The 23,604-nt window shown below is 41.5% G+C and overlaps 2 protein-coding genes, 1 long non-coding RNA gene and 1 pseudogene across 3 annotated transcripts; 1 reads left to right on the top strand and 3 right to left on the bottom strand.

Annotated features, from left to right (window-relative positions):
• Positions 1 to 2,001: 2,001 nt before the first annotated feature.
• Positions 2,002 to 5,239, bottom strand: LOC9328065 (probable disease resistance protein RPP1). Its single transcript, XM_002891957.2, has 4 exons — positions 4,743 to 5,239; positions 3,486 to 4,617; positions 3,119 to 3,403; positions 2,002 to 2,953 (listed from the first exon to the last, which is right to left on the bottom strand). Exons 1-4 carry the CDS (start codon positions 5,237 to 5,239, stop codon positions 2,081 to 2,083), a joined length of 2,787 nt encoding a protein of 928 aa, XP_002892003.1. The 3' UTR covers positions 2,002 to 2,080.
• Positions 5,240 to 8,945: 3,706 nt separating this feature from the next.
• Positions 8,946 to 9,456, bottom strand: LOC9330741. The gene is made up of 2 exons (XR_002329767.1): positions 9,383 to 9,456; positions 8,946 to 9,163 (listed from the first exon to the last, which is right to left on the bottom strand). It is a non-coding gene; the product is annotated as an uncharacterized LOC9330741 (long non-coding RNA).
• A 245-nt stretch (positions 9,457 to 9,701) lies between these two features.
• On the top strand, positions 9,702 to 11,260 carry LOC9328064 (annotated as a pseudogene).
• A 6,730-nt stretch (positions 11,261 to 17,990) lies between these two features.
• Positions 17,991 to 20,439, bottom strand: LOC110224512. Its single transcript, XM_021010611.1, has 5 exons — positions 19,866 to 20,439; positions 19,058 to 19,783; positions 18,852 to 18,979; positions 18,516 to 18,785; positions 17,991 to 18,455 (listed from the first exon to the last, which is right to left on the bottom strand). Exons 1-5 carry the CDS (start codon positions 20,437 to 20,439, stop codon positions 17,991 to 17,993), a joined length of 2,163 nt encoding a protein of 720 aa, XP_020866270.1.
• Between the last annotated feature and the right edge of the window lie 3,165 nt (positions 20,440 to 23,604).

Raw genomic sequence — 23,604 nt, 5'->3', positions numbered from 1 at the left:
GTGTTGGTTCTCGAAGCTTACGACTACATTGCTCGGGTATGGTTTTGTTCAATCTTATTCGGACTACTCTCTGTTTGCTTTGACTCGGGGGAAGATGTGTCTTTATGTGATAGCTTACGTTGATGATTTGCTCATTGGTGGTAATGATGAAGCAGAAGTCATACGTTTCAAAGGATTTTGAATCAATGCTTTCATATGAAAGGTTTAGGCGCACGCTGTCAAGTATTTTTGGGTATTGAAGTGGCAAGATCACCTAAAGGTATCTATTTATCACAACGAAAATATGCGCTGGACATTATAGATGAGTGTGGATTATTGGGAGGAAAACCCGTGTGTTCACCAATGATTCCAAATCATAAACTAGAGAAGGATACGAGTGATTTTTATGATGAACCGGATAAATATCGACGATTGGTTAGAGGATTGGTATATTTGACCATCACTCGTTCGGATCTTACATACATGTTACATGTGTTGGCCTTCTTTTTACATCAGCCGCGGGTTAAACATTGGTGGGTGGCGTTGCATTTTGTTCGGTACCTAAAAAGCAGTCCGGGAAAAGGAATTTTACTCACGGCTGACAGTGTTTTGGACATTACAGGGTATTATGACTCGGATTTTTTCACATGTCCAATGTCTCGACGATCCCTTACGGGTTTAGCAGTTTTGTTACGTGGATCTCCTATCGCTTGGAAGACCAAGAAACAAGGGGTGGTTTCGAAAGCTTCTGCGGAATCGGAGTACATGGCCATGTCTTTTAATTACTTCGTCCGAGCTCAAATGGATTAGTAGCCTTCTGTCAGATTTTGGTGTCTCGTTGGATGGACCTATGAAACTGTTTTGCGATAACAAAGCGTCTCTCCATATAGCTGCCAACCCGGTATTTCACGAGCGCACCAAACACATAGAGCGTGATTATCACTACATACGCGACGAGATTAGAAGCGGACTACTTAAGACGGCCTATATCCCCACTGGAGAACAGCTTGCAGACATTTTCACAAAAGCTCTTGGTACACAAGCATTCGAGTATCTTCGTGGCAAGTTGGGCATTTGCGATCTATATGCGCCAACTTGAGGGGGAGTATTATGGAGTAGTGATTTAAATATTCTATGGGTTATGTATTTCCTTATATGTGCATTGAGATACCTAAGGTTCTCTCTCACGCTTGTATAAATATCATCTTCTGTATCTAATAAACCTCAAGCCGTTCTATCACAAAATTCTGGTCTCTAAAAATACTAAAAGAGAAGCAACCCATCATGATTCACATAGCTTATATACTAGAGAAGAGTCTGTGCTAGCCTCACCAGTTATGGCAGGCCCGATGAACTATGAATCTCTTTGTCTTTCTCATCCAAAAACCAGGTAAGCAAATGAAAGTAGATAAAGGTTAGAGAATATGTATTCACAGGGCTCAAAAGTATTTTATTTGTATCTGATGTAGGAGAAATTTAGGGAATTTACCTTTTCTTTTAATATTTACTTATTTCACGTTTTCTATTTTGTTTAGGATTTTCTATTATATGTTTTGGTTTTATTCTCTATATATATAGAGATCCTAGGTTATTTACAGGACACGTTTTTTATTCTAATTAATAAGAACAGAGAGCTTTCTCTTTTCCTGGTGGATTCCAGACCCTTTTCTGGTGGATTCCAGAGTTTTATCATTAAGTTCGTCGCTAGCGAACTTGATTTCAATCTAGGTTTAGCGCTTGCTTAACCTAGGGTTTTCCGACTGCGTCAGTATCACAATGAAATGAGAAGACAGAAACATAACACAAATTGAAAAATCACCATAAGAACCATGTTGTATCGATTGAATTGAAAATTCATTAGGAGTTTGCAGTTCTAGATATATACAACTCAATTGCCATTTTAACCTTATAAAGCTCATTTTGACATTTTATTAAACAGTTGTTATGCAAAGTTTATCAACAAAGCTGACCATGTTTTCTTTGGTGGTATTTGAAGCGCTCAATATTTTATCAAAACCGACGACGTTCGTATTCAGCTCTCAAGCTGACGATCCTTTTACATATCTCTTTATTGCCACCTCTCAAGCTCTCATAATCTTCATCAACATGATGCTCCAAGAGTTTGGAGTAACCCGCATTCTTTTATCCCCCAGGTTTTATTGAAAACGCAGAGCTCGAACTCAAAAAAAAGCTCGGTGGAAGTCACCTCCTCTGCTTTAACGTTGAAAATGTATAGATGCTCCGTTAGAAATAAATATCGATCAGTTGATTGTTTCTGTTTGGAGTTGATTCGACAAGACACCCTCCCGCTTTCCTTAAAACCAACCTCATGTTCGGCCTTGTTAACAACCAAGATGCAAGCCTTAAATTTTGTGGGTGTACAAAGAGGCTTTTGATTCAACTTCACTGCTATGGAACTCCCATAAGCTCTGTAAGTGAAGCACGCAGGCACTTCTTTACCGGGTAAGGCCGCAAATTCAAGAGTTGATCTCTGGATGATGAGATCTCTTGCTTCTTTATTCAATTTGAAGCAGTTATTGAAGTTCAGACGCAAACCTGGATTGCAAAAAGAGCAATCTATTTTCTCTAGGGACTCACAATTTTCTGCATCTAGGACCATTAGGGAATCTGGAAGCTTTGGGAGTGATACAAGCCTTGAGCATCCTTTAAGTGATAATTTTTGGAGATTAGTTAAATGGCTAAAGGAAGGTAGTTCCACTAGACTTGAACATCCACTGAGATCTAAGCTCCCTGCAAAAGGAATGGGGCAGCAATGAAGTTCCACCAAACTTGAACATCCATTGAGAAATAAACCTTCGAGATTAGTTGCATTCCCAATAGAGGAAGGGAGCTCCACTAGACTTGAACATCCACGAACATCTAAGGATGTGAGATTAGTGGCCATTGAGAGATTAGGAAGCTCCTTCAGGTAACGAGACGATGACAAATCTATCCGCTTGAGATTTCGAAGCAGCTGTACACAAAAATACAATGTTAAAAACACCTTCGTGCTAAAAAAACGGAATGGCAAGTTAAATACAATGTTTCAAGTGAATTTCTAGTACCAGAAAGGATATTATATATTCAAAATAAGACTTAAAAATTAAATTTTTACAAGAAAGATATTTAAATGACTTACTTTAGTTCCGTCCCAGAGCTTCTCAAGCGTGCTGCAAAACATTTTTAATTCAACAAGGAACTCTAGGTCATTTGTAAAACTCAAACATGTCATTGGACAAAAAGACCAATATAGTAATCGTAGATTTGGAGATATAAAGGTCAAACATCTCTGAGAAGATATAATGTTTCGATGACCATGATCATTGCTGATTCTTAAGAACTGGAGATTAGACATTCCTTCAAAGATTTCCCCAGTTATATTTAACCCATACTTGGATTCTATGCCAATAAAACTTCTAGTAATCTGAAAGAAAAAAGATCCAAATATAAGTAGAGATGATAAATAAACTCAAATACAAGTACAAAAAGAATAATGCAAAACTTACCGCTGTATAACCAGGGAGTAAAGCAGAAATATCAGTTTCAATCAAAAACTGGCGTTGCCTAGGCTCAAGATCAGAGTTACTGGCGATTTTTCTACCTAGTTGGCCCAACAATTTATGCATCGTTACATACGAATCATGTTTGCGTTGATAATCATATTGATTATATTCAATAGATATGAGAGATTTCTCAACTAAAACGTCAAGCCTTTGACTCAAATCCTTGAATTTTTCAGCAAGAAATTCTTTCACTCTCCTCATTTTTTCCCCATTGAAAAAGCAAGCTATATGAAGGAATAAATCTTTATCTTCATCACATAAAGCATCATAACTGAACTTCAAAATGCTCTCAATTTCTCCATTAAGGTTAGTCCTTAACCTTGATACTTCCATTGACCACCGCTCCTTGGATAATCCTCGAAAGTAGGATCCCATAACCTTCAGTCCTAAAGGAAGTTCACCGACAAGGTATGTAATTTCACGAGCAAGTCCATCGAAACCATCTTTAGGGGACTTTTGATCAAAAGCATACATGCAGAACATTTGAAGAGACTCATCATTTGATGGAAAATTCACCTTGTATATATGGTCGATCCCATGTGCCTTCAAAAGTCTTAGATCTTCTGTTGTGATGATAATCCGACTTCCACGACCAAACCAATGAACATTTTTGGCCAAGGCATTTAGTTGTGCTAACCGATCCACATCATCAAGAACAAGAATCACTTTCCTGTCTCCCAACCGTCCTTGTACGACTCCTAAATGAGAAATCATGATATCTTTCTGATTGAACATCTCACACAACATTTCTTTCTGTAGTTGAAATTGTGCAGTGTACTCATCAAGACAAGGTCTTGGATAGCTTCCCTTGATATTCACCATGAATGCGCTATTTTGGAAATTGTTGGAGAGTTGGTTAAACATAAACCTGGCTATGGTGGTCTTTCCAATCCCTGGCGGACCCCAAATCCCAATCATCCTCACTTCATCCAAATCTAGACGTAAATACTGTTCCATCTTTTTCATATGAGCTCCCATCCCAATTAAATGGTCAAAATCACGTGACGGCGTCAAATGATTGAGCTTGTTCGAAATTTCAGCAGCGATGTTTTCAATCATGGTTGATTCATCAACCCTAACAAAGAGGAAGATCACTTTATACATACATCTTGTTAATAAATAATCACTATGAATGCTACAAATATAGTTTGATGTGTTAGAAATATTAAAAGCAAGTGAATTTAAATCAAGAAAACGAACCAGTTGCTTGAATGGTAACCCGCGATTGTGGCCACACCCTCCAAAGCTTTCTTCCATGTCTGAACCTTCTCCTTGCCTTTACCTTTGCAAGTTTTTTTGAAGACCTTCCCAAAGTCTCCCTTCTGCTTCTTCACATCAGTTGGATCTACTTCATAGAAAATGGTAATCACCGTTTGACCCGACTCTTTCTTCATGATCTCCACCAATTCGTCAAGACACCACGAAGAAGAAGCGTAATTCTTGGAGAGCAAGACAACAGCAATCTTAGATCCTTTGATTGCCCGTTTGAGTTCAGGACCGATGAATTCTCCTCTCTTGATCTCGTTATCAACAAAAAAGTTGATTGCTTTTCTTCCGAACTCCTTCAGTTGGTGGCTGAGAAAGGTTTTGCGTACATCTTTCCCGTGGAAGCTCGGAAAGACATCGTACTCCCAGTTTTGAGACGAAGAAGATAAAGGAATCGAAAGAGCAGAAGAAGAAGAAGAAGAAAAAGCCATTACTATTGATCGATAGAAGAATTTTCAGATCTAATAACAGAGTTATGTAGGGGTAAGAATTAAAATTTGAATGTATATAGGCTTAGAACGTGACACACAATATCTTTATAATTTATCTGAAACGAAGTTCCTTGATATTTCCTCTGAGAAATTTATTTGAATAAGAAAATCTGAAAATGCATGCAACCCACCAATTATTTCACCTTATTACAAAGATTAAAAAACTCCAAATATCCGATTGATACGCAAAATCAAGAGTTGACAAAGGAAGTAACGTTTGGAGATTTTCCATAGTGTTTCGCTGGAGGCTTTGAAACAGCCCTCTTTCGCTGGAGGAAGTAATAATTTTTTTTTTTTTTTTTTTTTGCCGTTTAAACTACATTAAAAATCAAAGGAAAGATTCAAAATCAGAAAACAGAGCATGACAGCTCAAAACAGAGCACAATTGCTCATAAAATTTAAAATATAGCTTAGACTAAGTAAGAGTTATTCCCAATTGGTCTTGTTAAAGAGGAAATAGCCCTCATTAACAGTTGACTTTGTTTCACATTCCTAAATTTGCTAGCTCTCTCTCTCTCTCTCCATCTAAATTTTAGTCTGAAATTTCTTGATATTTCCTTTCAGAAATTTAATTGGTCATTTTATTTGCAACAACTGACTTTCATACCTTACCTTGTCCGCAATAAAAAATCTTCAAACTAGCCATATTTTGCAAGTGTGAAACCAAACCAAATTTTATAATACTACAAAAAGTACATAAATTTTCACATCAAAATATTTCAGTTAATATTTTCATATATAAAATTAACATATATTAAATTTACATATGAATTACATATAATTAATCATTATTTAACTAAATTTTCATCCAAACTTAAACCAAATCCAATTGAATCTGAATTTTGTTATAATTTTGACCATTTCTTAAATCAAGACTTGAGAAACACGAACCATTAAACCAAAAACATTGAATTTGTTATCCTAAAATTTTATAGTTTATATATCACAACTTTTAATGGTAACGAAACTGATTTGCCTAATTTCAACTAAATGTTGAATAAAATTTCTATCGCAAAAACTTAATTTTAGAAAGAAAAAAAAATCGCAAACAAGAATTTAACATAAATCATAAATTCAGTCACCTGAAGATTGGCCCGTTTTCTCCAATCTGCTAGATGATTTTAAATTACTACGAGTCTCTTTTCCCTTCTTCTCGCTTTCTCTTATTTCTCGTTTATGTAATGTTCAAGCGGACTGCTTAGCCTGTTCTTCTAGACTTTTATTTTCTGATGTTACTTTTGTAAACTCTTATCCTCTTGGGCAACCAGTCAAAGAGTTATTTTTTAATTAATGTGTGGTTGACAAAAAAAATATAAATCATAAATTTAAAAATTATTTTATAAAATATTTGTTTGAATTTAAGTTGAGTTTATTAATATTAGCGTTTATTTTTCATTCATCAAAACTCAAAAGGTGAGGGTTTAAAAACCCACAAAAAAGTTAAGAGTTTTTAATATGTTTTTAGGAAAGTTGAGGGTAAAATCAAAGTATGTGTGGGAATATGATACTTCAATCAGACTGGGTTCAATACAACCTTAACTCCTTTGCAATTTGGTCATATGGTAGAAATAAATAGTGGCCGTGGCACATCATTTTGGTATGACAGATATCTTTGGAGAAAAGAAAAACAGCCACCGTGGAAGCCGTTTTAAGTAAGCATAGAGGAAGATGACATCGAGTGGAGAGTCTAAATAAGGTTGAAGCAGAAATAGAAGCCTTGCGGCTGAGTCGGAAAACAGAGTTAGATGTACGTTAACAAGAGGAGATGGAAGAATGGTTTCAAATCCAAATTCTCATCCAACGAGACTTGGAATCTCTTGAGAGATGAGCATCCAATCTGCAGCTGTGCTAAGGGAGTGTGGTTTTCTGAAGCTACGCCTAAGTACGCTTTTATTACATGGCTTGCAATGCATGACAAATGATCTACAGGTGAACGAATGGCGAAGTGGAAGAACCAAGTGAATACATCTTGTGCGTTTTGTCAGGAATCGGTTGAGACAAGAGACCACCTCTTCTTTCAATGCCCGTATACAAGACAAGTATGGGAGGAGTTAGTAAAAGGGATACTTCAAGATTATAAGTGTAGAGAATGATCTTATTCATATGAGAAGAATTACATCAGTATATATACAGACTCGTGAGACTAATTAGGTCTTAAGTAATTACATTTAGATCCTTTCCTTATTGTTAGCATATACTCTTATACACCCCCTCAAGATGGAGGTACTTTAGTAACACCAATCTTGATACATGCATGTTGAAATCGTGTCCTGGGTAGAGGTTTGGTTAGAGTATCGGCTAACTGATCATCCGTGGTGACATGTGAAACTCGCAGCATTCCTTCTTGAATCTGATTGCGGAAAAAATGATAGTCTAGTGCAATGTGCTTCATACGTGAGTGAAATACCGGATTCGCACGAAGATATGTTGCCCCAATGTTATTACAATAGATGACAGGTGATGTCGGTAAGGGTATGCGGAGCTCAGAAAATAAAGAACATAACCATCGTACCTCGGAGGCCGTGTTCGCTACAGCCCGATACTCCGCTTCAGTGGATGAGCGGGCAACACCTCTTTGTTTCCTTGAGGACCAAGATATTGGATTGCGTCCTAGGTAGATTAAATATCCGTTAGTAGAGAGATAATCATTGTTGTCGCCAGCCCAATCAGCATCCAATAAGCGTGTAATGTAATTGGTGAGGACGCATGAAGGTAGATGCCATGTGTGAGTGTGCCGGCGAGATACCGCAAGACGCGCTTGGCAGCGTGGTTATGTTCTGTCGTTGGTTTATGGACAAATTGTGATAACTTGTTCACCGCGAAGGAGATATCCGGCCTGGTAAAAGCAAGGTATTGGAGGCTGCCTACTATTGAACGGAATTGAATTGCATCAGGAAGTGGATCCCCACCGGTTAGTGTGAGCTGCGGAGTTGTTGCCATAGGTGTATGTACCGGTTTTACATCAAGCATGTTGTGGCGAGTAAGGAGGTCAGTGATATATTTCCTTTGCATTAAGTGAAGACCTTTGGAAGAGCGTGACATTTCGATGCCTAGGAAATAATGAAGATCCGATGGATCTTTGATGGAGAACCGATTTACAAACGAGGAGAGAACTCTTTCAAGGATGCTGGGATTGTTTTCCCGTGACGAGGATATCGTCGACATAGACCAAGACATATGTAATGTAGCCACCCAAGCTGTGAATGAAGAGAGAGGTGTCAGCCATGGAGTTCGTAAAACCAGTGGAGAGAAGATGTTGCTTCAACGCCATATACCAAGCCCGTGGAGCTTGTTTGAGTCCATAAATAGGCACTACAGGAAATGTGGGTATTAATAGCGGCCGAAAAACGCAATTATTCATCTACCATAGCGTTTCCTTAAGCGCTCTGACATCGTCCGTTATAGAAACTCGGACACTTTTGATAGCGGTTTTGCGTTGTGCAATAGTTTAGTATACAACGATAGCGTTTATGACGCTGCTATTATTAATATTTATAATAACGTATAATAATTGTTATGATTAGATTGTATCTATTTTTATAATTTGTTTTTTCTGCAATATTTATATTTGATTAATTATTTCAGTAATTTTTATTTTTATAATATTTGTATTTTTGTTAATTATTTTAATTATATTTAAATCACATTTACTGGAATTTTTGGATTAAAATAACATATCAAAAATAAAATACAATATTTATTATCATTATTACATAAAATAATATACAAAAACTCTTATATAAAAAAAGTTTACACACTAATTTGGCGTAAAACAAAAACAAAAATTAAAAACTACAATTTCTTCTGAATATTGCTTCGTCGACCTTTAACCATCTCAATTGCAGCTTGGTCATTAACATGAAACTGTAAAGACAAAACCAATTAAATCAGAAACAAATAAGTCAAATTAAAAAAAAGAGACCAAAGGAAATGATATATATATACACTGTGAAGTGACACTAGCAATAACCAATAATAAAGTGGAGACTGATAATGCTGAACAATCACAGTTTAATTAAGACTTGGAGAACCAGAGATGTTATCAGGTTTTTCGATTCAATGAAAAAAAAGTAAGAAGATTACCGGAGGCAAGTCCTGGTAGCTTCTTAGAGTATCAAGAACGGGTTTTGCCATCTTCTCCAATTCCTTCCGGTGCTTTGCCATTTCTACCAGCTCTCTGTGGCTGATCTTAGGAGAGTAGCCAACATGATTGAGTAACATCTGCTATCAGCAACCATTCATTTTGACTCTGTCAGGTTGTTTAAAGGAACCAAATTCAGTCTTACACTAACTGTTCCAAAGAGAGCATCAAGAGAAAGAAAGTAGAGAAAAGTGTTGTTTCTAGTACTTTAGCGAGCATTATGGAAATGGAGAGCTGACCTCGATCTTCTCTTTTCTAGCAATGGAGTCCCAATCTTTGGCTAAAATCTTTGTTACCATGATTTTTGGCATCGGCCTCAAAACACGCCAAGTAAGTTCCTGATTCTTGGGTTGTAAATGCAAACTGACCGTTTGTTGTATTTTCCTTGTGGTGTACACTGCCATGTAACCTGCAATAACAACATAGAAATTTCTGGTCATTTTCATCTTCAAAGAGTTGAGATCCCTCATATAAACCTATATCCATATAAAACATGCGTGCAAGCAAGAGCGCTCCTCCTGAGTTCTAGAACACCAAGCTCATGACCCGTCTGGATTAATCATTACGAACTGTAGATTAATCCATAAACAGAGAACAAGAGTTTTTTTTAATATGTATCGAGTCGTCACATGAGTTTTTTTTTTGAGTTTTATATTAAACTGAAAACAGAACAGAACAACCAAACCAATAAAAGATACGGATTAGCACTATACAATGCGAAACCGCTATTCCAGTTCTTGTAATCGTTGATTCAATCTTATTGGATCAGTTGACTTAAAGTTGTTTCTTTCTCGTATAATGAAAGGGAGAAAGTGCAGAGGGAGCTCGAAAGAGACTACCTACGATGAGATTCAGAGGCTCAGAGCAAGACATACATGGAAGTGAAAGGAACTGGAACGGCTAACACGTGCCCAGGTATTGACGGTTGCTCTGGGACGTTCTCGTTCAAGCCAGGAAAGTACACAGGCAAGAAGTTCTGCTTCCTTCACCGTCAAGGCAGACAGTGTAAGCAAGAACGCTACTCCTGAGTTCCAGAACACCAAGCTCATGACCCGTCTCACCTACACCCTTGTCGAGATCGAAGGACCCTTTGAGGTTTGATTTCGCATCTTTGATTCTACCGAAAGAAACAGTCTGCTTAGGGTTAGGGTTTGTGATTGATCGTCTCTTTAATTTTTTTTTAGCAGGTTGATTTAGACGGAAGCGTCAATTTCAAGGAAGAAGATGGAATCGATTGTGCTGCTGTGACAGTCCAGCTTCCAGGAGGGGAGTGTGTGCCATTACTCTTTATACTGTCAAACCCAAAGGGTCGTGGTGGATCCACATGATATGAAGACGCCGTGGCATTGCCAGCTAGAGGCAGAGGAGACGAGGAGGACCTTGTAAAGGAGAACGTGAAGAACACGGCAGCTTCTGTGGGAGAGATCACTCTGAAAGTGACAAAGAGCAAAAAGAGCTTACTGAATTGTCTCGCAGATCTCCTCAGCATCCAGGTTGATTCTATCAGTTCCGCTTCATTGTTCCTAACAAATTCCATCAGGTCCGCCAAAACATTCACACATCACCTAACATGAAAGATAACATACTCTTAAACTGTCAGCATATGATTAGCCATGAGTTCTTCGTTTTCAGTTGAAATTGAATATTATCGATAAGAATTGGAAGTGGAAATGGCTGTTGAAACTTCTTGTCAAGAAAAAAGAGAAAAGACCTCCTTAGATTCTTATGTCTTGCATTAGAAAAATCAATGGCATCCACATTTGCAATTCCATCGTCAAATTTCGAATTCATTTGTCCGTGACCACCCATATTCGCTTCCTAATAAAACACAATCCAACGTCTAATAGAATGAGCAAATCCATTACACTTACCCACAAAATTCGATACACGTTGAAATGCATAAACACCTAAATTATTCAAGTTCCTATATGTTGGTGTCGGATCCCGTAATTCGGATCCGGCCCGGAAAGTTTAGGATTCAGGAAACGAAGTGGGCCGTCAAGCTAGCCCATATGATGAGATGAAAAGCCCACTTAATTTCAAATCCAGCTCGAATGTAACGTCGGAATCTGCGAAGTAAATAAAGTGCGGGTCATACGGAATTCACAGATTGGAGAAGATTCGAAACGGAAATAATAATAAGGGCGTGATTCGCGGCTAGATTGGTGGGAACGGAATTCGACGATGTAATTATAAATAGGGGTTGTAGATCATTGTAAGGGGGACCGAATTTCTTGAGCAATAAACGGATACACATACTTCACTCTTTTGTTTTCTTTTTGACGATTGCTATTCGAATTAGCAAGGCTAGACGACCCGATACACATCTTAAAATTTATATTGCGGATTCCGACATCCACAATTTGGAGCTAGAAGGAGGGGTTTTCTAGTCTTTTACTCCAGAATATCAATCGAAAAGATGTCAGACATAGCGGATCCGGCTTCAGTCCTCGACGAGATCAAGAAGTTGCTTAAAGATCTGTCCGAGAAGACCGACCAGCAGCAGCTCGCCACCACTGCGTTATCTGAGAAGCTTTCAGCGTTTGAAGAGCAAAGCGGCAGCCAAATCGCAGTCCTCACAGCGAGTTGTTCCGAAATCAGGTCAGCCCATAATGCTTATGCGGATCGGGTTGATACAATTCTTGCAGGAACTTTGCGGACCAGCGGACCTCGCGGCCATTTGGACTTTCATGGTCCGAACGTTTCGGAGGTTCAGGATCCTAGGCTCGTTTCCCCGAACAACGTACTCCCATCTTCTTTGCCTCTTGGCTCTCAGAGTGAACCTGGAGATGGATCCCGTCATGCTCAAGCACCTCAAAATTCAGCCGGCGGTCCTTTTGTTCCAGCCAGAACACCTCTCCCCATTCAACATGGCAGCACCCCGCATCATCCTCAAACCGAGTCCCATCCACCTCACCTTCCGGTCAACCCGGAAATCCAGAGCTTACAAAATCAGATTCGGGAAATGAGTTCGAGGGTTCATCAAGCCACCAGTTCGGCTCCCGAAGTCGATAGAGTGATCGAGGAGACGAGAAGGACTCCTTTTACTCCACGAATTGTAGCCCTGCGAATTCGAGACCAAAGGAAGGCCAAACTTCCGGGGTACGATGGTAAGAGAGATTCCAAAGAATTTTTAGCGTCTTTTCAGGTAACCGCAGGTCGGGTACATTTGGAGCCAAACGAAGTAGACGCGGGCTTATGCAAACTCTTCGCCGAGAACCTATCCGGGCCGGCTTTGACCTGGTTTACTCAACTAGAAGAAGGATCGATCGATAGCTTCAAGCAACTATCCACTGCTTTCATCATGCAGTACGGATACTTCATCAAGAGCGATGTAACTGATGCCCAGCTGTGGAACCTCTCACAGGGAGCCGGAGAGCCGCTCCGGACTTACATCACCTCCTTTAAAGAGATTATGGTCCAGATCCCAAATTTGTCTGATTCTGCAGCAATTGCTGCACTCAAGAACGGTCTATGGCACGAATCCCGTTTCTGAGAAGAGTTGGTTGTTAACCGACCAGCCACTATTCAAGATGCCCTCCATCGGGCAACGAACTGGATAAACGCGGAAGAAGAGCGGGCCGCTCTAGCAAAAAAGTTCAAAGCAGCTCCGAAACCTGCTCAACTTCTACCTCAGAAGAAACCTGTTCAACCTGAAGCTCGGAAACCTGGAGCTGGCACATTCTCAGTGGATCGGGAGGAGCCAAAAGGTTCTCCGAAGAATTCACCTGCGAAGCAGTCTTTCTCGCCAAAGAGCAAAAACGGCGCTTTCCCGAGTAACAAGTGGATTCGTGACCCAAACGCCTACTGCGAGATCCACAAAGTCAATGGGCATGCTACGAAAGATTGCAAGGCTCTAGGAAGGTTACTGGCTGCCAAGTTCGCATCCGGGGAAATAACCGAAATCGATATTTCGGAGCTCGAGCCGACTCATCTGTCAGAGCAAACATTAGCAACAGAGGAACCGTCTCCTCCTATCAAAAAAACCAAAAGGATCCAGTCCCCTGATGTTCTTAAAGGACCGAAGAAGCAAATCCAGGTGATTATGGGGGGATCCAAGCTATTTCGAGACTCCATTAGTGCAATCAAGCAACACGAACGGAGGGCAACCACCCCGATAATCAAGAAGGCCAGACTTACTGAGGAACAATTACCCGAAGTAACATTCTCCGAAAGAGAAACAAGTCAACTTGACAAATCACACGACGATGCTCTGGTCATAACACTCGATATTGCGCATTGCGAAGTGTCTCGGGTTCTCATTGATACTGGGAGTTCGGTGGATTTAATTTTCCTCGATACTCTGACTAGAATGGGGATATCGAAGCAAGATATAAGGGGGCCACCATCTCCTTTGGTTTCCTTTACTAGCGAAACTTCAATGTCATTAGGAACGATTGTGCTCCCGGTATGCGCAGAAGGCATAGTCAAAATGATCGAGTTCACGGTGTTCGATCATCCGGCTGCTTATAATGTTATCTTGGGAACACCCTGGATTTATGAGATGAAAGCAGTACCTTCAACGTATCATCAATGCTTGAAATTCCCTACGAAATCCGGAGTAAAGTAAATCCTGGGAAGTCGGCGAGCTGCGAGGATGTGTTACATGTCCAGTCATAAGCTTAAAATTCAATAGCAACCACAGTTCGAGGTGCCTGCAAATCCCGTCAAAAAAATAAGCAGTGACCTCGTGGAGGCAGTGGTAGTTAATGAGGAGTATCCGGATCAAACTGTGAGAATAGGAGCGGGTTTAAGCGAAACACTCCGAGTCGAACTGATAACTTTCCTAAAAAGGAATCAAAAAACTTTCGCCTGGAAAATCGAGGAGATGACTGGGATCGATACAAAGGTCATTTCGCACGAGCTCAACATTGACCCGACTTTCAAACCAGTAAAACAAAAACGCAGGAAACTTGGTCCAGACCGAGCCGAGGCTGTAAATGCCGAAGTTCAGCGCCTGCTCGATGCCGGTGTGATTCGCGAGGTCAAATATCCAGACTGGTTGGCAAACCCTGTTGTAGTCAAGAAGAAAAATGGGAAATGGCGGGTTTGCGTAGATTTTATCGATCTTAATAAAGCCTGTCCCAAAGATAGTTTCCCACTTCGACCGACTTGTGGAGTCAACTACGGGCCACGAAATGATGTCCTTTATGGATGCTTTTTCCGGGTATAATCAGATTTTGATGAATCCGGAAGACCAGGAAAAGACAGCTTTCATCACGGACCGTGGAACTTACTGTTATATAGTCATGCCGTTCGGGTTGAAAAATGCCGGAGCCACTTATCAACGGTTGGTGAATATGATGTTCAAAGATCTCCTCGGTAAAATGATGGAAGTGTATATTGACGATATGTTGGTAAAGTCAATATCAAGCACTTCGCATATTGAGCATCTAGAGCAGTGCTTCGCAATTTTGAATAAGTTCGGAATGAAACTGAACCCGACCAAGTGCACTTTTGCAGTTCCTTCGGGAGAGTTTTTGGGTTACATTGTCACGGAGCGAGGAATCGAAGCTAATCCGCGACAGTTGAACGCTTTTCTGGCGATGACTTCGCCTCGCAACATCCGGGAAGTTCAGCGACTCACGGGGCGGATAGCAGCTTTGAACCGATTCATCTCGAGGTCAACCGATAGGTGCCTTCCATTCTATAATCTGCTCCGAAAAGCAAACAAGAATTTCATCTGGGATGAGAATTGCGAAAAGGCTTTCAAAAATCTAAAAGATTATTTGTCCAAACCTCCTGTGTTAGCGAAACCCGAGTTCGGAGAAGAGCTTTTCTTGTACGTATCGGTTTCTGACAGCGCAGAGTCAAGATATCCGATGATGGAAAAGCTAGCTCTGGCAGTAATTACTTCGGCTCGGAAATTAAGACCGTATTTTCAATCTCATACGGTTATTATCCTAACCACGCAACCTTTAAGGGCAATTTTGCATAGTCCGAGTCAGTCATGAAGATTGGTTAAATGGGCAATTGAGCTAAGCGAGTATGATATTCAGTTCCGAACAAGGACAAGCTTGAAATCTCAAGTCCTCGCAGATTTTCTGATCGAACTACCTCTGGTCTCTGTGGAAGTCAAAGAAAATGAAGGACCTTGGATACTTCATGTGGACGGCGCGTCCTCAAAACAGGGTTCCGGGATCGGTATCCGATTACAATCCCCATATGGTGAGGTAATTGAACAGTCATTTCGTCTCGCATTTAATGCGTCGAATAACGAGGCGGAGTACGAGTCTCTCCTTGCAGGACTTCGTCTAGCGGTTGGGATAGGTGTCACAAAATTACGGGCATTTTGCGACTCACAGCTCGTTGCTAATCAATTTTCCGGTGATTATGAAGCAAAAGATGGCAGAATGGAAGCTTACCTCGCTCAGGTTCAGGAATTGAGTAAAAAGTTTCTTAGTTTCGAACTCACTAGAATTCCGCGAAGTGAGAACTCAGCGGCGGATGCTTTAGCGGCATTGGCGTCGAGTTCCGAAGTAACAGTGAGCCGAATGATCCCTGTTGAAGTAATTGAACATCCCAGCATAGCCACCGGAGAGCTGAATTTCGTGACTACACGGTCTATGCAAAGAAGGATGAATGTGGAACAGGAACCACAAAGGGTCGAGGAAACTGAGCGGAACTCCGAAGTAGAATCACTAATCGGAACACCGCCAAATCCGGAACCACTGCAACCAGTGCTACCGCTTCCGGATTGGGGGGCAGACTGGAGGATACCCATAAGAGAATACATCCTTAATGGTATTCTCCCTACGGATAAGTGGGAGGCACGGAGACTAAAAGCTAAAAGTGCTCGTTTCTGCATTTCGAGCGACATCCTCTACAGAAGAAGCATCTCGGGTCCTGACATGATCTGTATTTTTGGACAGCAGGTCCGTACTGTGATAAAAGAGATTCATGACGGAGTATGCGGAAATCACTCCGGAGGTCGCTCTTTGGCCTATAAAGTAAGAAAGTACGGATATTTCTGGCCCACATTAATCGCAGATTGTGAGGAGTATGCGCGGAAGTGCGAGCAGTGCCAGAAGCATGCACCTTCAATTCACCAACCCACCGAGCCATTATCATCAGTCTCTTCTCCTTATCCATTTATGAAATGGTCTATGGATATTATTGGGCCTCTTCATGTTTCTACGCGCGGGGTGAAATTTGTCCTAGTTCTTACCGATTATTTCTCGAAGTGGGTAGAAGCGGCAGCCTACGTAAACATAACTCAGGTTCAAGTTCGCAAGTTCATTTGGCAGGACATCATTTGTAGGCACGGTTTGCCATACGAGATCGTTACTGATAACGGACCTCAATTCATTTCGCGGCAATTCGAATCTTTTTGCGAAGAATGGCAAATCAGACTCAGTCGATCAACGCCTCGTTACCCGCAGGGTAATGGTCAAGCTGAAGCAATGAACAAAACTGTTTTGTCTACTTTGAAGAAAAAACTCAAGTCGCACAAAGGAGCTTGGTTTAATGAACTACAGAGTGTTCTCTGGGCAATTCGCACTACTCCTAGGCGTGCAACAGGTGAAATACCATTTTCATTAGTTTATGGAATGGAGGCTGTAATCCCTGCTGAAATATTTGTGCCAAGTCCGAGAATGATGAATAACCCACAGAACGAGGCAGCAAATAGCGAACTGATGGTTGACGTTATTGATACCATTGAGGAGCGGCGTGATCGAGCTTTGATTCGAATGCAAAATTACAAGAATGCTGCAGCTCGATACTATAATTCGACTGTCCGAAGTCGACACTTCGACGTTGGAACCTTGGTACTGCGCAAAGTTCAGCAAAATACTACCGAGGATGGAGCTGGAAAGCTAGGTATTAACTGGGAAGGTCCTTATCGAATTACTCAGGTAGTTCGCAACGGAGTTTATCGTCTCGAGAACATGAAAGGAAAAGCAATTCGGAGAGCTTGGAATTCCATTCATTTGAAGAGATACTTTATTTAATCACATTATTTTCACTATTGTAAATCGAACTACGACAGACTTGATCCCCACCTTTGGGTACGTAGGCAGCTCGGACCTCGAGTGCAGTCTCTAAATCAATAAAATATTTACATTGTTGAAACAGTCTAAATATTCAAAGCCGAGATCTATCTCGCAACTCGTAAAACCGAGAGTAATCTCGTAATTCGCTCTTCGCAAACCGAAAAGGTTATTTTCGTACTATTTAAGATTCTTTTCATCCGAGCTCAGTGCTCGAATAGACGAATCTTTATCTCTAGAAACAAATGGAGATTTTTCTTCTAAAACAATTTCTAAGTATATTTACTTAAAAGAATAGCTGGTTCAACACAGTTCAATTCGAACTTCGATGTCCAAGTCTCGTGTCATGTTTCTTGAAAACCGGAAATACTTCAAATGTATTTCGTTTTCCTTTATGAACTTCTTGTCCGACTTGCGTTAGCAAAAAGATTTTTGGGAAGGAAATAGCTTAAGTTTTTAAAATCCAAAAGATACGGAAAGCAAAAGCAAAAGGTTCTGATTAAAAACAAAGGGGGGGCCATTTAAGCCATAACAACCCCGGAAATCAAATCAAGGATCTTTAGGCTTCGGGATCCTGCTGTCGCTTTTCCTCCGACCCCTGGACTGTTTTGAGCTCGGACATGAGACTTTTTTTGGAACCGAACTCATTGATTACAAGTTCCTCCTCGGTATATGGACCTTCAGGTGCCGACTTGGGAGGAGTGGCAACAAAGAGATGAGCAAACTCATCAGGACGAGGCTTGAGAGCGTTTATCTTGTTAACTTTGGCCTCCGCATCCGCTTCATCCTTCTTCACAGACTCCAGCTCGGCATCAATATCCGGGATTTCGCCTCTCTTAAGCTCCTCAAGAAGCTCCCGATTTGCTCTAGTCTCCGCAGCTCGGTTGCTTATTGACTCATTCTCACTCAGGGCTTTCAGGTAGATCTCATGCTTTGAGATCAAGCCACTGTAGTGTTCTCGGAGTTTCTTTCGCTCATCCTTCCTTGCTGCTGCGAGCTCCTCGTCCCGTTTTTCCGCAGAAACCTTGCACCATTCCTAACTTCGCTTGATTTCGGCCTCCAACGAAGTTATCTTGTCACATGCCTCAAGGTACATGTTCTTTCCGGTCTTTAGTTTCACCGACAGATCCGTGTTAACTACATCAAGATGGTTACAGCGAGCTTCGGCACTCAACATCTGTTCCCGGATATCGTTGGCCTTCGCCACAGCTTTAGCATTCCCTTCCTCCATCTCTTTCATTTGACGGATCTCCTCTTCGAGTTCAGCAACTCGAGTCCTAAGGCTGTCAAGCTCGTTCACGGGGAAGAGCTGGCTCTCGTGACAAGAAAAGGTGGTGTTGTATTCGAGCATAATCTATTAGAATGAAAAGAAATCGTTAGTTCAAGCGAAACGAGCTCAAGTAAGAATTAAAGGAGGTACCTCTCCAAGTTTGTCGGCGAAGCGAAAGTAATTCGCCCTGTTGACTTCTTTTAGCTCGCTGAAGGCCGGGATCCTCATCCCAGCCGGAGTGAAGTTCCTCATGAAATCAGCTGGAGACTTCGGAGGGGCTAATTGAAAGTTTTATAGGAAATCAATATGAATGATTCGTACTTTGCAAAAAGAATCGAAAAACAATATAGGATTACCTATTGGAATAGGGATTTCTTGATGACCAGATTCCCGATTCTCTGAGTCTCGCGAAGGCAAGACCATGACTTGAACGGGAGGTTCGGACAGCGGAGTCCCCTGAGAAGTGTCATTAGCTCCTTGGCTAGTAGTCCCGGCATCTTCGGAAGGATTCACATCGACATTCGTGTGAGAACGACTTTTGCGATGTAGAGGAAGAACATCTGAGTCCTCGCTCTTGCGTTTCCTCGAGGAAGTTGCAGTTGGTCCTCCGTCAGAATACTCTTTTTCCCGAGATGATCGGGAGGAACGGGATTCCAAAACTTGGACTATCTCTTTACCAGCAGACTCCTTCACTTGATCTCGACGATCAGAAGTCTTCGATTCAGATGCCGGCATAACAGAGCCGAAAGCCCTTCCTTTCCCAGTTGCGGATCTTGACTTTCCCTCTTCCAGGGCCTTCGCCATTCTAGCCTTATCTTCCTTTTCTCTTGCCTCCCTAACCTTTTCCCTCTCTTTTTGGAGCCTCTTCTCTTCGCGGTAGGAGACTGGAGACATGTTTCTATCGATGATGGGAGAAGTGTGAGGTGGAGAAGAGGTAATAAGGTCGGAGCGACTGCGGACACGAAAGCACGAGTTCCGAATTTGTTCACAAGTAAAGAGTTCCCACGCGAGGTCACTTTGATTGCAAATCCTGATGAACTGTTCTGCAAAGGTATGGGAGACCGGTGTCTTCGGAAGTTTAACTGCAAAACAAAAAGGATTATTTCACCGAGGAGCGAAGTCAAGAAATGAAAATATGCAATAAATCCCTAAAAACCATCTAACCAGGACGACGTGTCCAGTCCCGAACAAAAAATCCTGCATTTGGACCATAGGTGAACTCGTCAACAGGAAAGAAGAAATACGATTTCCTCCACTTCTCATCTTTTTCAGGAAAGTCTCCGAAGACCCTGAAATGACTCCTCGGGCAAAGGAAGAAGGTTCCCGGGGTTCGCCCCTTCTTCATTGTGTAGAGATGAAAAATGTCGGATAGCGTAATCCGGTATCCATTCTCCTCTGCAAGAGTCTGGAGGCATAGTACTATCCGAACTACGTTCGGGCAAAGCTGAGGCAAAGCGATCCCCAGTTCATGCATAAGTTCTATCAGAAGCTCCGGTAAAGGAAAGGAAAGGCCGCACTCCGAAAAGAATATTTCGAAGGCGCAACAGTGATCGGTAGGAGGAGATTCAGGAGACTCTCTGGGCTCCGGAGCTATCAGTTTAACTTGTCGAGGGATACCGCAGCCGCCTTTCATCAGAGCTAGTTTCCTGTCATCGAGTTCTAAGGAAAAGTATTTCCCGAACTCATCTTCGAGGATGAAAGATTCATTTCGGACCTTCTTACTCTTCTTCGGAGCCATAACATGAAATTGAAAGTTCTAAAGATGAAAAAAGATCTGGCAAGAAATGAATCGAGAAACCCTCAAGAACACTGGTGAAGATCTTCGCCGAAAACCAGGGAGATGAAGATCCCGACGGAAAGTATTCTTCGGATGACGGGGGAGAACCACCGGAATTCGAAGGAGTACGGCGGAGGAACGGCAATTGACGGAAGTTTCTTCACACCTAACGGTTGAAAATCTAAAAGATCTTCAGATCTATGGCCTAAACCTAGCGGAAAGCAGATGCTAAGAATAATCTACTTCTAAAAATCTAATCGGATTCAAGAGTTTAAAGCGAAAAACAAAATCAATCGGAGAATTTAGGAGTAAGGAGAAGAGGGATACCTTTAAATAAACGAAGGACAGAAGTGGATCGTGGGTATTGAAGGCAAGGTACAGAACCCGAAGGGTCCAGTCTAATATATAGAACGTTTTGGCGGGAAAAGTGAAAACCCTAGGATCTCGAAGCGTCGCCTCGTTCCCGAGAAGAATCTCTCGGTTGGCGGGAAAAGTGAAAACCCTAGGATCTTGAAGCGTCACCTCAGACACAGGAAAATCCCGAGATTGACGGTATTTATGTCGAATTTCCTTTGTTACAAGATTTTCAATATCATAAGTATCCCGAAGCATACACTTCGGAATACTTGGGGGGCAAACTGTTGGTGTCGGATCCCGTAATTCGGATCCGGCCCGGAAAGTTTAGGATTCAGGAAACGAAGTGGGCCGTCAAGCTAGCCCATATGATGAGATGAAAAGCCCACTTAATTTCAAATCCAGCTCGAATGTAACGTCGGAATCTGCGAAGTAAATAAAGTGCGGGTCATACGGAATTCACAGATTGGAGAAGATTCAAAACGTAAATAATAATAAGGGCGTGATTCGCGGCTAGATTGGTGGGAACGGATTTCGACGATGTAATTATAAATAGGGGTTGTAGATCATTGTAAGGGGGACCGAATTTCTTGAGCAATAAACGGATACACATACTTCACTCTTTTGTTTTCTTTTTGACGATTGCTATTCGAATTAGCAAGGCTAGACGACCCGATACACATCTTAAAATTTGTATTGCGGATTCCGACATCCACACTATATAGGTCCCTTGTCACCCAATAAACCTCATCCAATACTTGTTCTTCTTAATCTCATACAAATTAAAGATAACTAAATTTCAAGAGGCCAATATATGGTACAAAAAAAGTTGCAGCAAAATCAAGAATTGTGAAACTTGAGAGGACAAGGAGACCCCTCCTTTTCTTTTCATCTTATGCACGGAGGCTTTAATTGCCCAACTAAAATCGGTGGAATGGAATGGCCAAATTCAAGGCCTTCAGGTATCGAAAGCAAGCCCTTCAACCTCTCATTACCTCTTTGCAAATGATAGCTTGTTTTTCTGTAGAGTGAATAAAGACCAGGGGAAGGCTATAATAGACATAATTCGCTTATATGGCGCGGCTTCAGGCCAACAGCTAAATTTTCGGAAATCCTCGGTGATGTTTGGCAAAGACGTTGATGATCAGACTCGCAGTACCATAAAAAGAACCCTTGGGATAACTAACGAAGGGGGAATGGGTACTTATTTGGGACTTCCTGAAAAGATCCACGGCTCCAAAACCCAAGTTTTTGCCTTTGTCCGAGATCGTCTTCATAGTCGGCTCAATACGTGGTTAGCCAAATTCCTTTCCAAGGGTGGGAAACAGAATCTAATAAAATCAGTAGCGCAAGCTCTTCCGACATATGTCATGTCGTGCTTCCTCTTACCTAAAGCTATCCGTTCAAAGCTAAGCAGTGCTATTGCGGATTTTTGGTCGAAGACAAAAGCAGATAGTAAAGGAATCCATTGGATTGCCTGGGACAAACTATACACCCAACTATCAGAAGGAGGTCTAGGCTTTAGAACGTTGGAAGAATTTAACCTTGCTCTACTAGCCAAACAATTGTGGTGCCTAATCAAATTTCCAAATTATCTCCTCAGCCGTGTTCTCCGGGGAAGGTACTACCGTTACAGTGATCCACTTGAGATAAAAAAATCCAATAGACCCTCTTATGGGTGGCGGAGTATTATGGCGTCAAAACGGCTCCTTACCTCGGGATTAAGGAGGACTATAGGTTCAGGGATGAATACCAGAGTTTGGTTAGATCCCTGGATTCCCGACATTCTGGCTCGTCCTGCCAAAGGCAAGACAACCGAGAGAGATCCACATCTTTATGTGGATCATTTGATTGATCCTATTTCCAAACAGTGGAAACTTGAGCGACTTCATGCTTTGATTGACTCTTCGGATATCCCTCAGATTCTAGGTATCCGACCAAGTCGCTCGTATTTAAGTGATGGATATAGCTGGAATGGCACAAAATCTGGTAACTATTCTGTTAAGTCAGGGTATTGGGCTGCGCGGGATCTTTCCCGTCCTACTTGTGACCACCCTTTTCAGGGACCAGGGATCACCCCCCTTCTGGCACAAGTATGGAAGTTAAAAACTACACGAAAGCTTAAGCATTTTGTGTGGCAATGTTTATCAGGATGTCTAGCGACAAACCATACTTTATTCTACCGACACATTGGTAAGGAGAAGCATTGTCCAAGATGTGGTGCTGAAGAGGAGACAATTAATCACCTCCTCTTTGAATGCCCACCAGCGCTTCAAACCTGGGCCCTTTCACCAATCCCAACATTGCCTTCCTCCTTCCCAAGTCAGTCCATATTCTCTAATATGGACTTTCTTTTTTGGAGAGCGAAATGGATGATTATTGGAGAAGAAATTGGGCATTTATTCCCATGGATATTGTGGTATCTATGGAAGGCTCGAAACAGCTTTATATTAGAAAATATCCGGGAGTCTCCCCAGAACACTCTAGAGGATGCCGTTCAAGAGGTGAATGCATGGAAGATTGCAAATAATAAAGACGATCTCCTTGTTGAAGGCGTAAGGCCACCTCCTGACCCTATAATCTCGGGCACTCCTCAATCAGAATGTCAAATCGATGGCACTTGGAAAGTAACTGACCCCCTCGGTGGACATTGGTGGATTGTTATGGATGGAGATACCCTTATTCTCTTAGAACTGAAAAGTTCCCGTCGGGGATTATCACCCCTGCAAGCAGAATTCGACACCCTTCTATGGGCAATGGAGTGCCTCATCT

This window comes from Arabidopsis lyrata (assembly GCF_000004255.2).
Source record: "Arabidopsis lyrata subsp. lyrata unplaced genomic scaffold ARALYscaffold_1, whole genome shotgun sequence".
Taxonomy (NCBI): domain Eukaryota; kingdom Viridiplantae; phylum Streptophyta; class Magnoliopsida; order Brassicales; family Brassicaceae; genus Arabidopsis; species Arabidopsis lyrata.
This window is presented reverse-complemented; position numbering and strand designations above follow the sequence as displayed.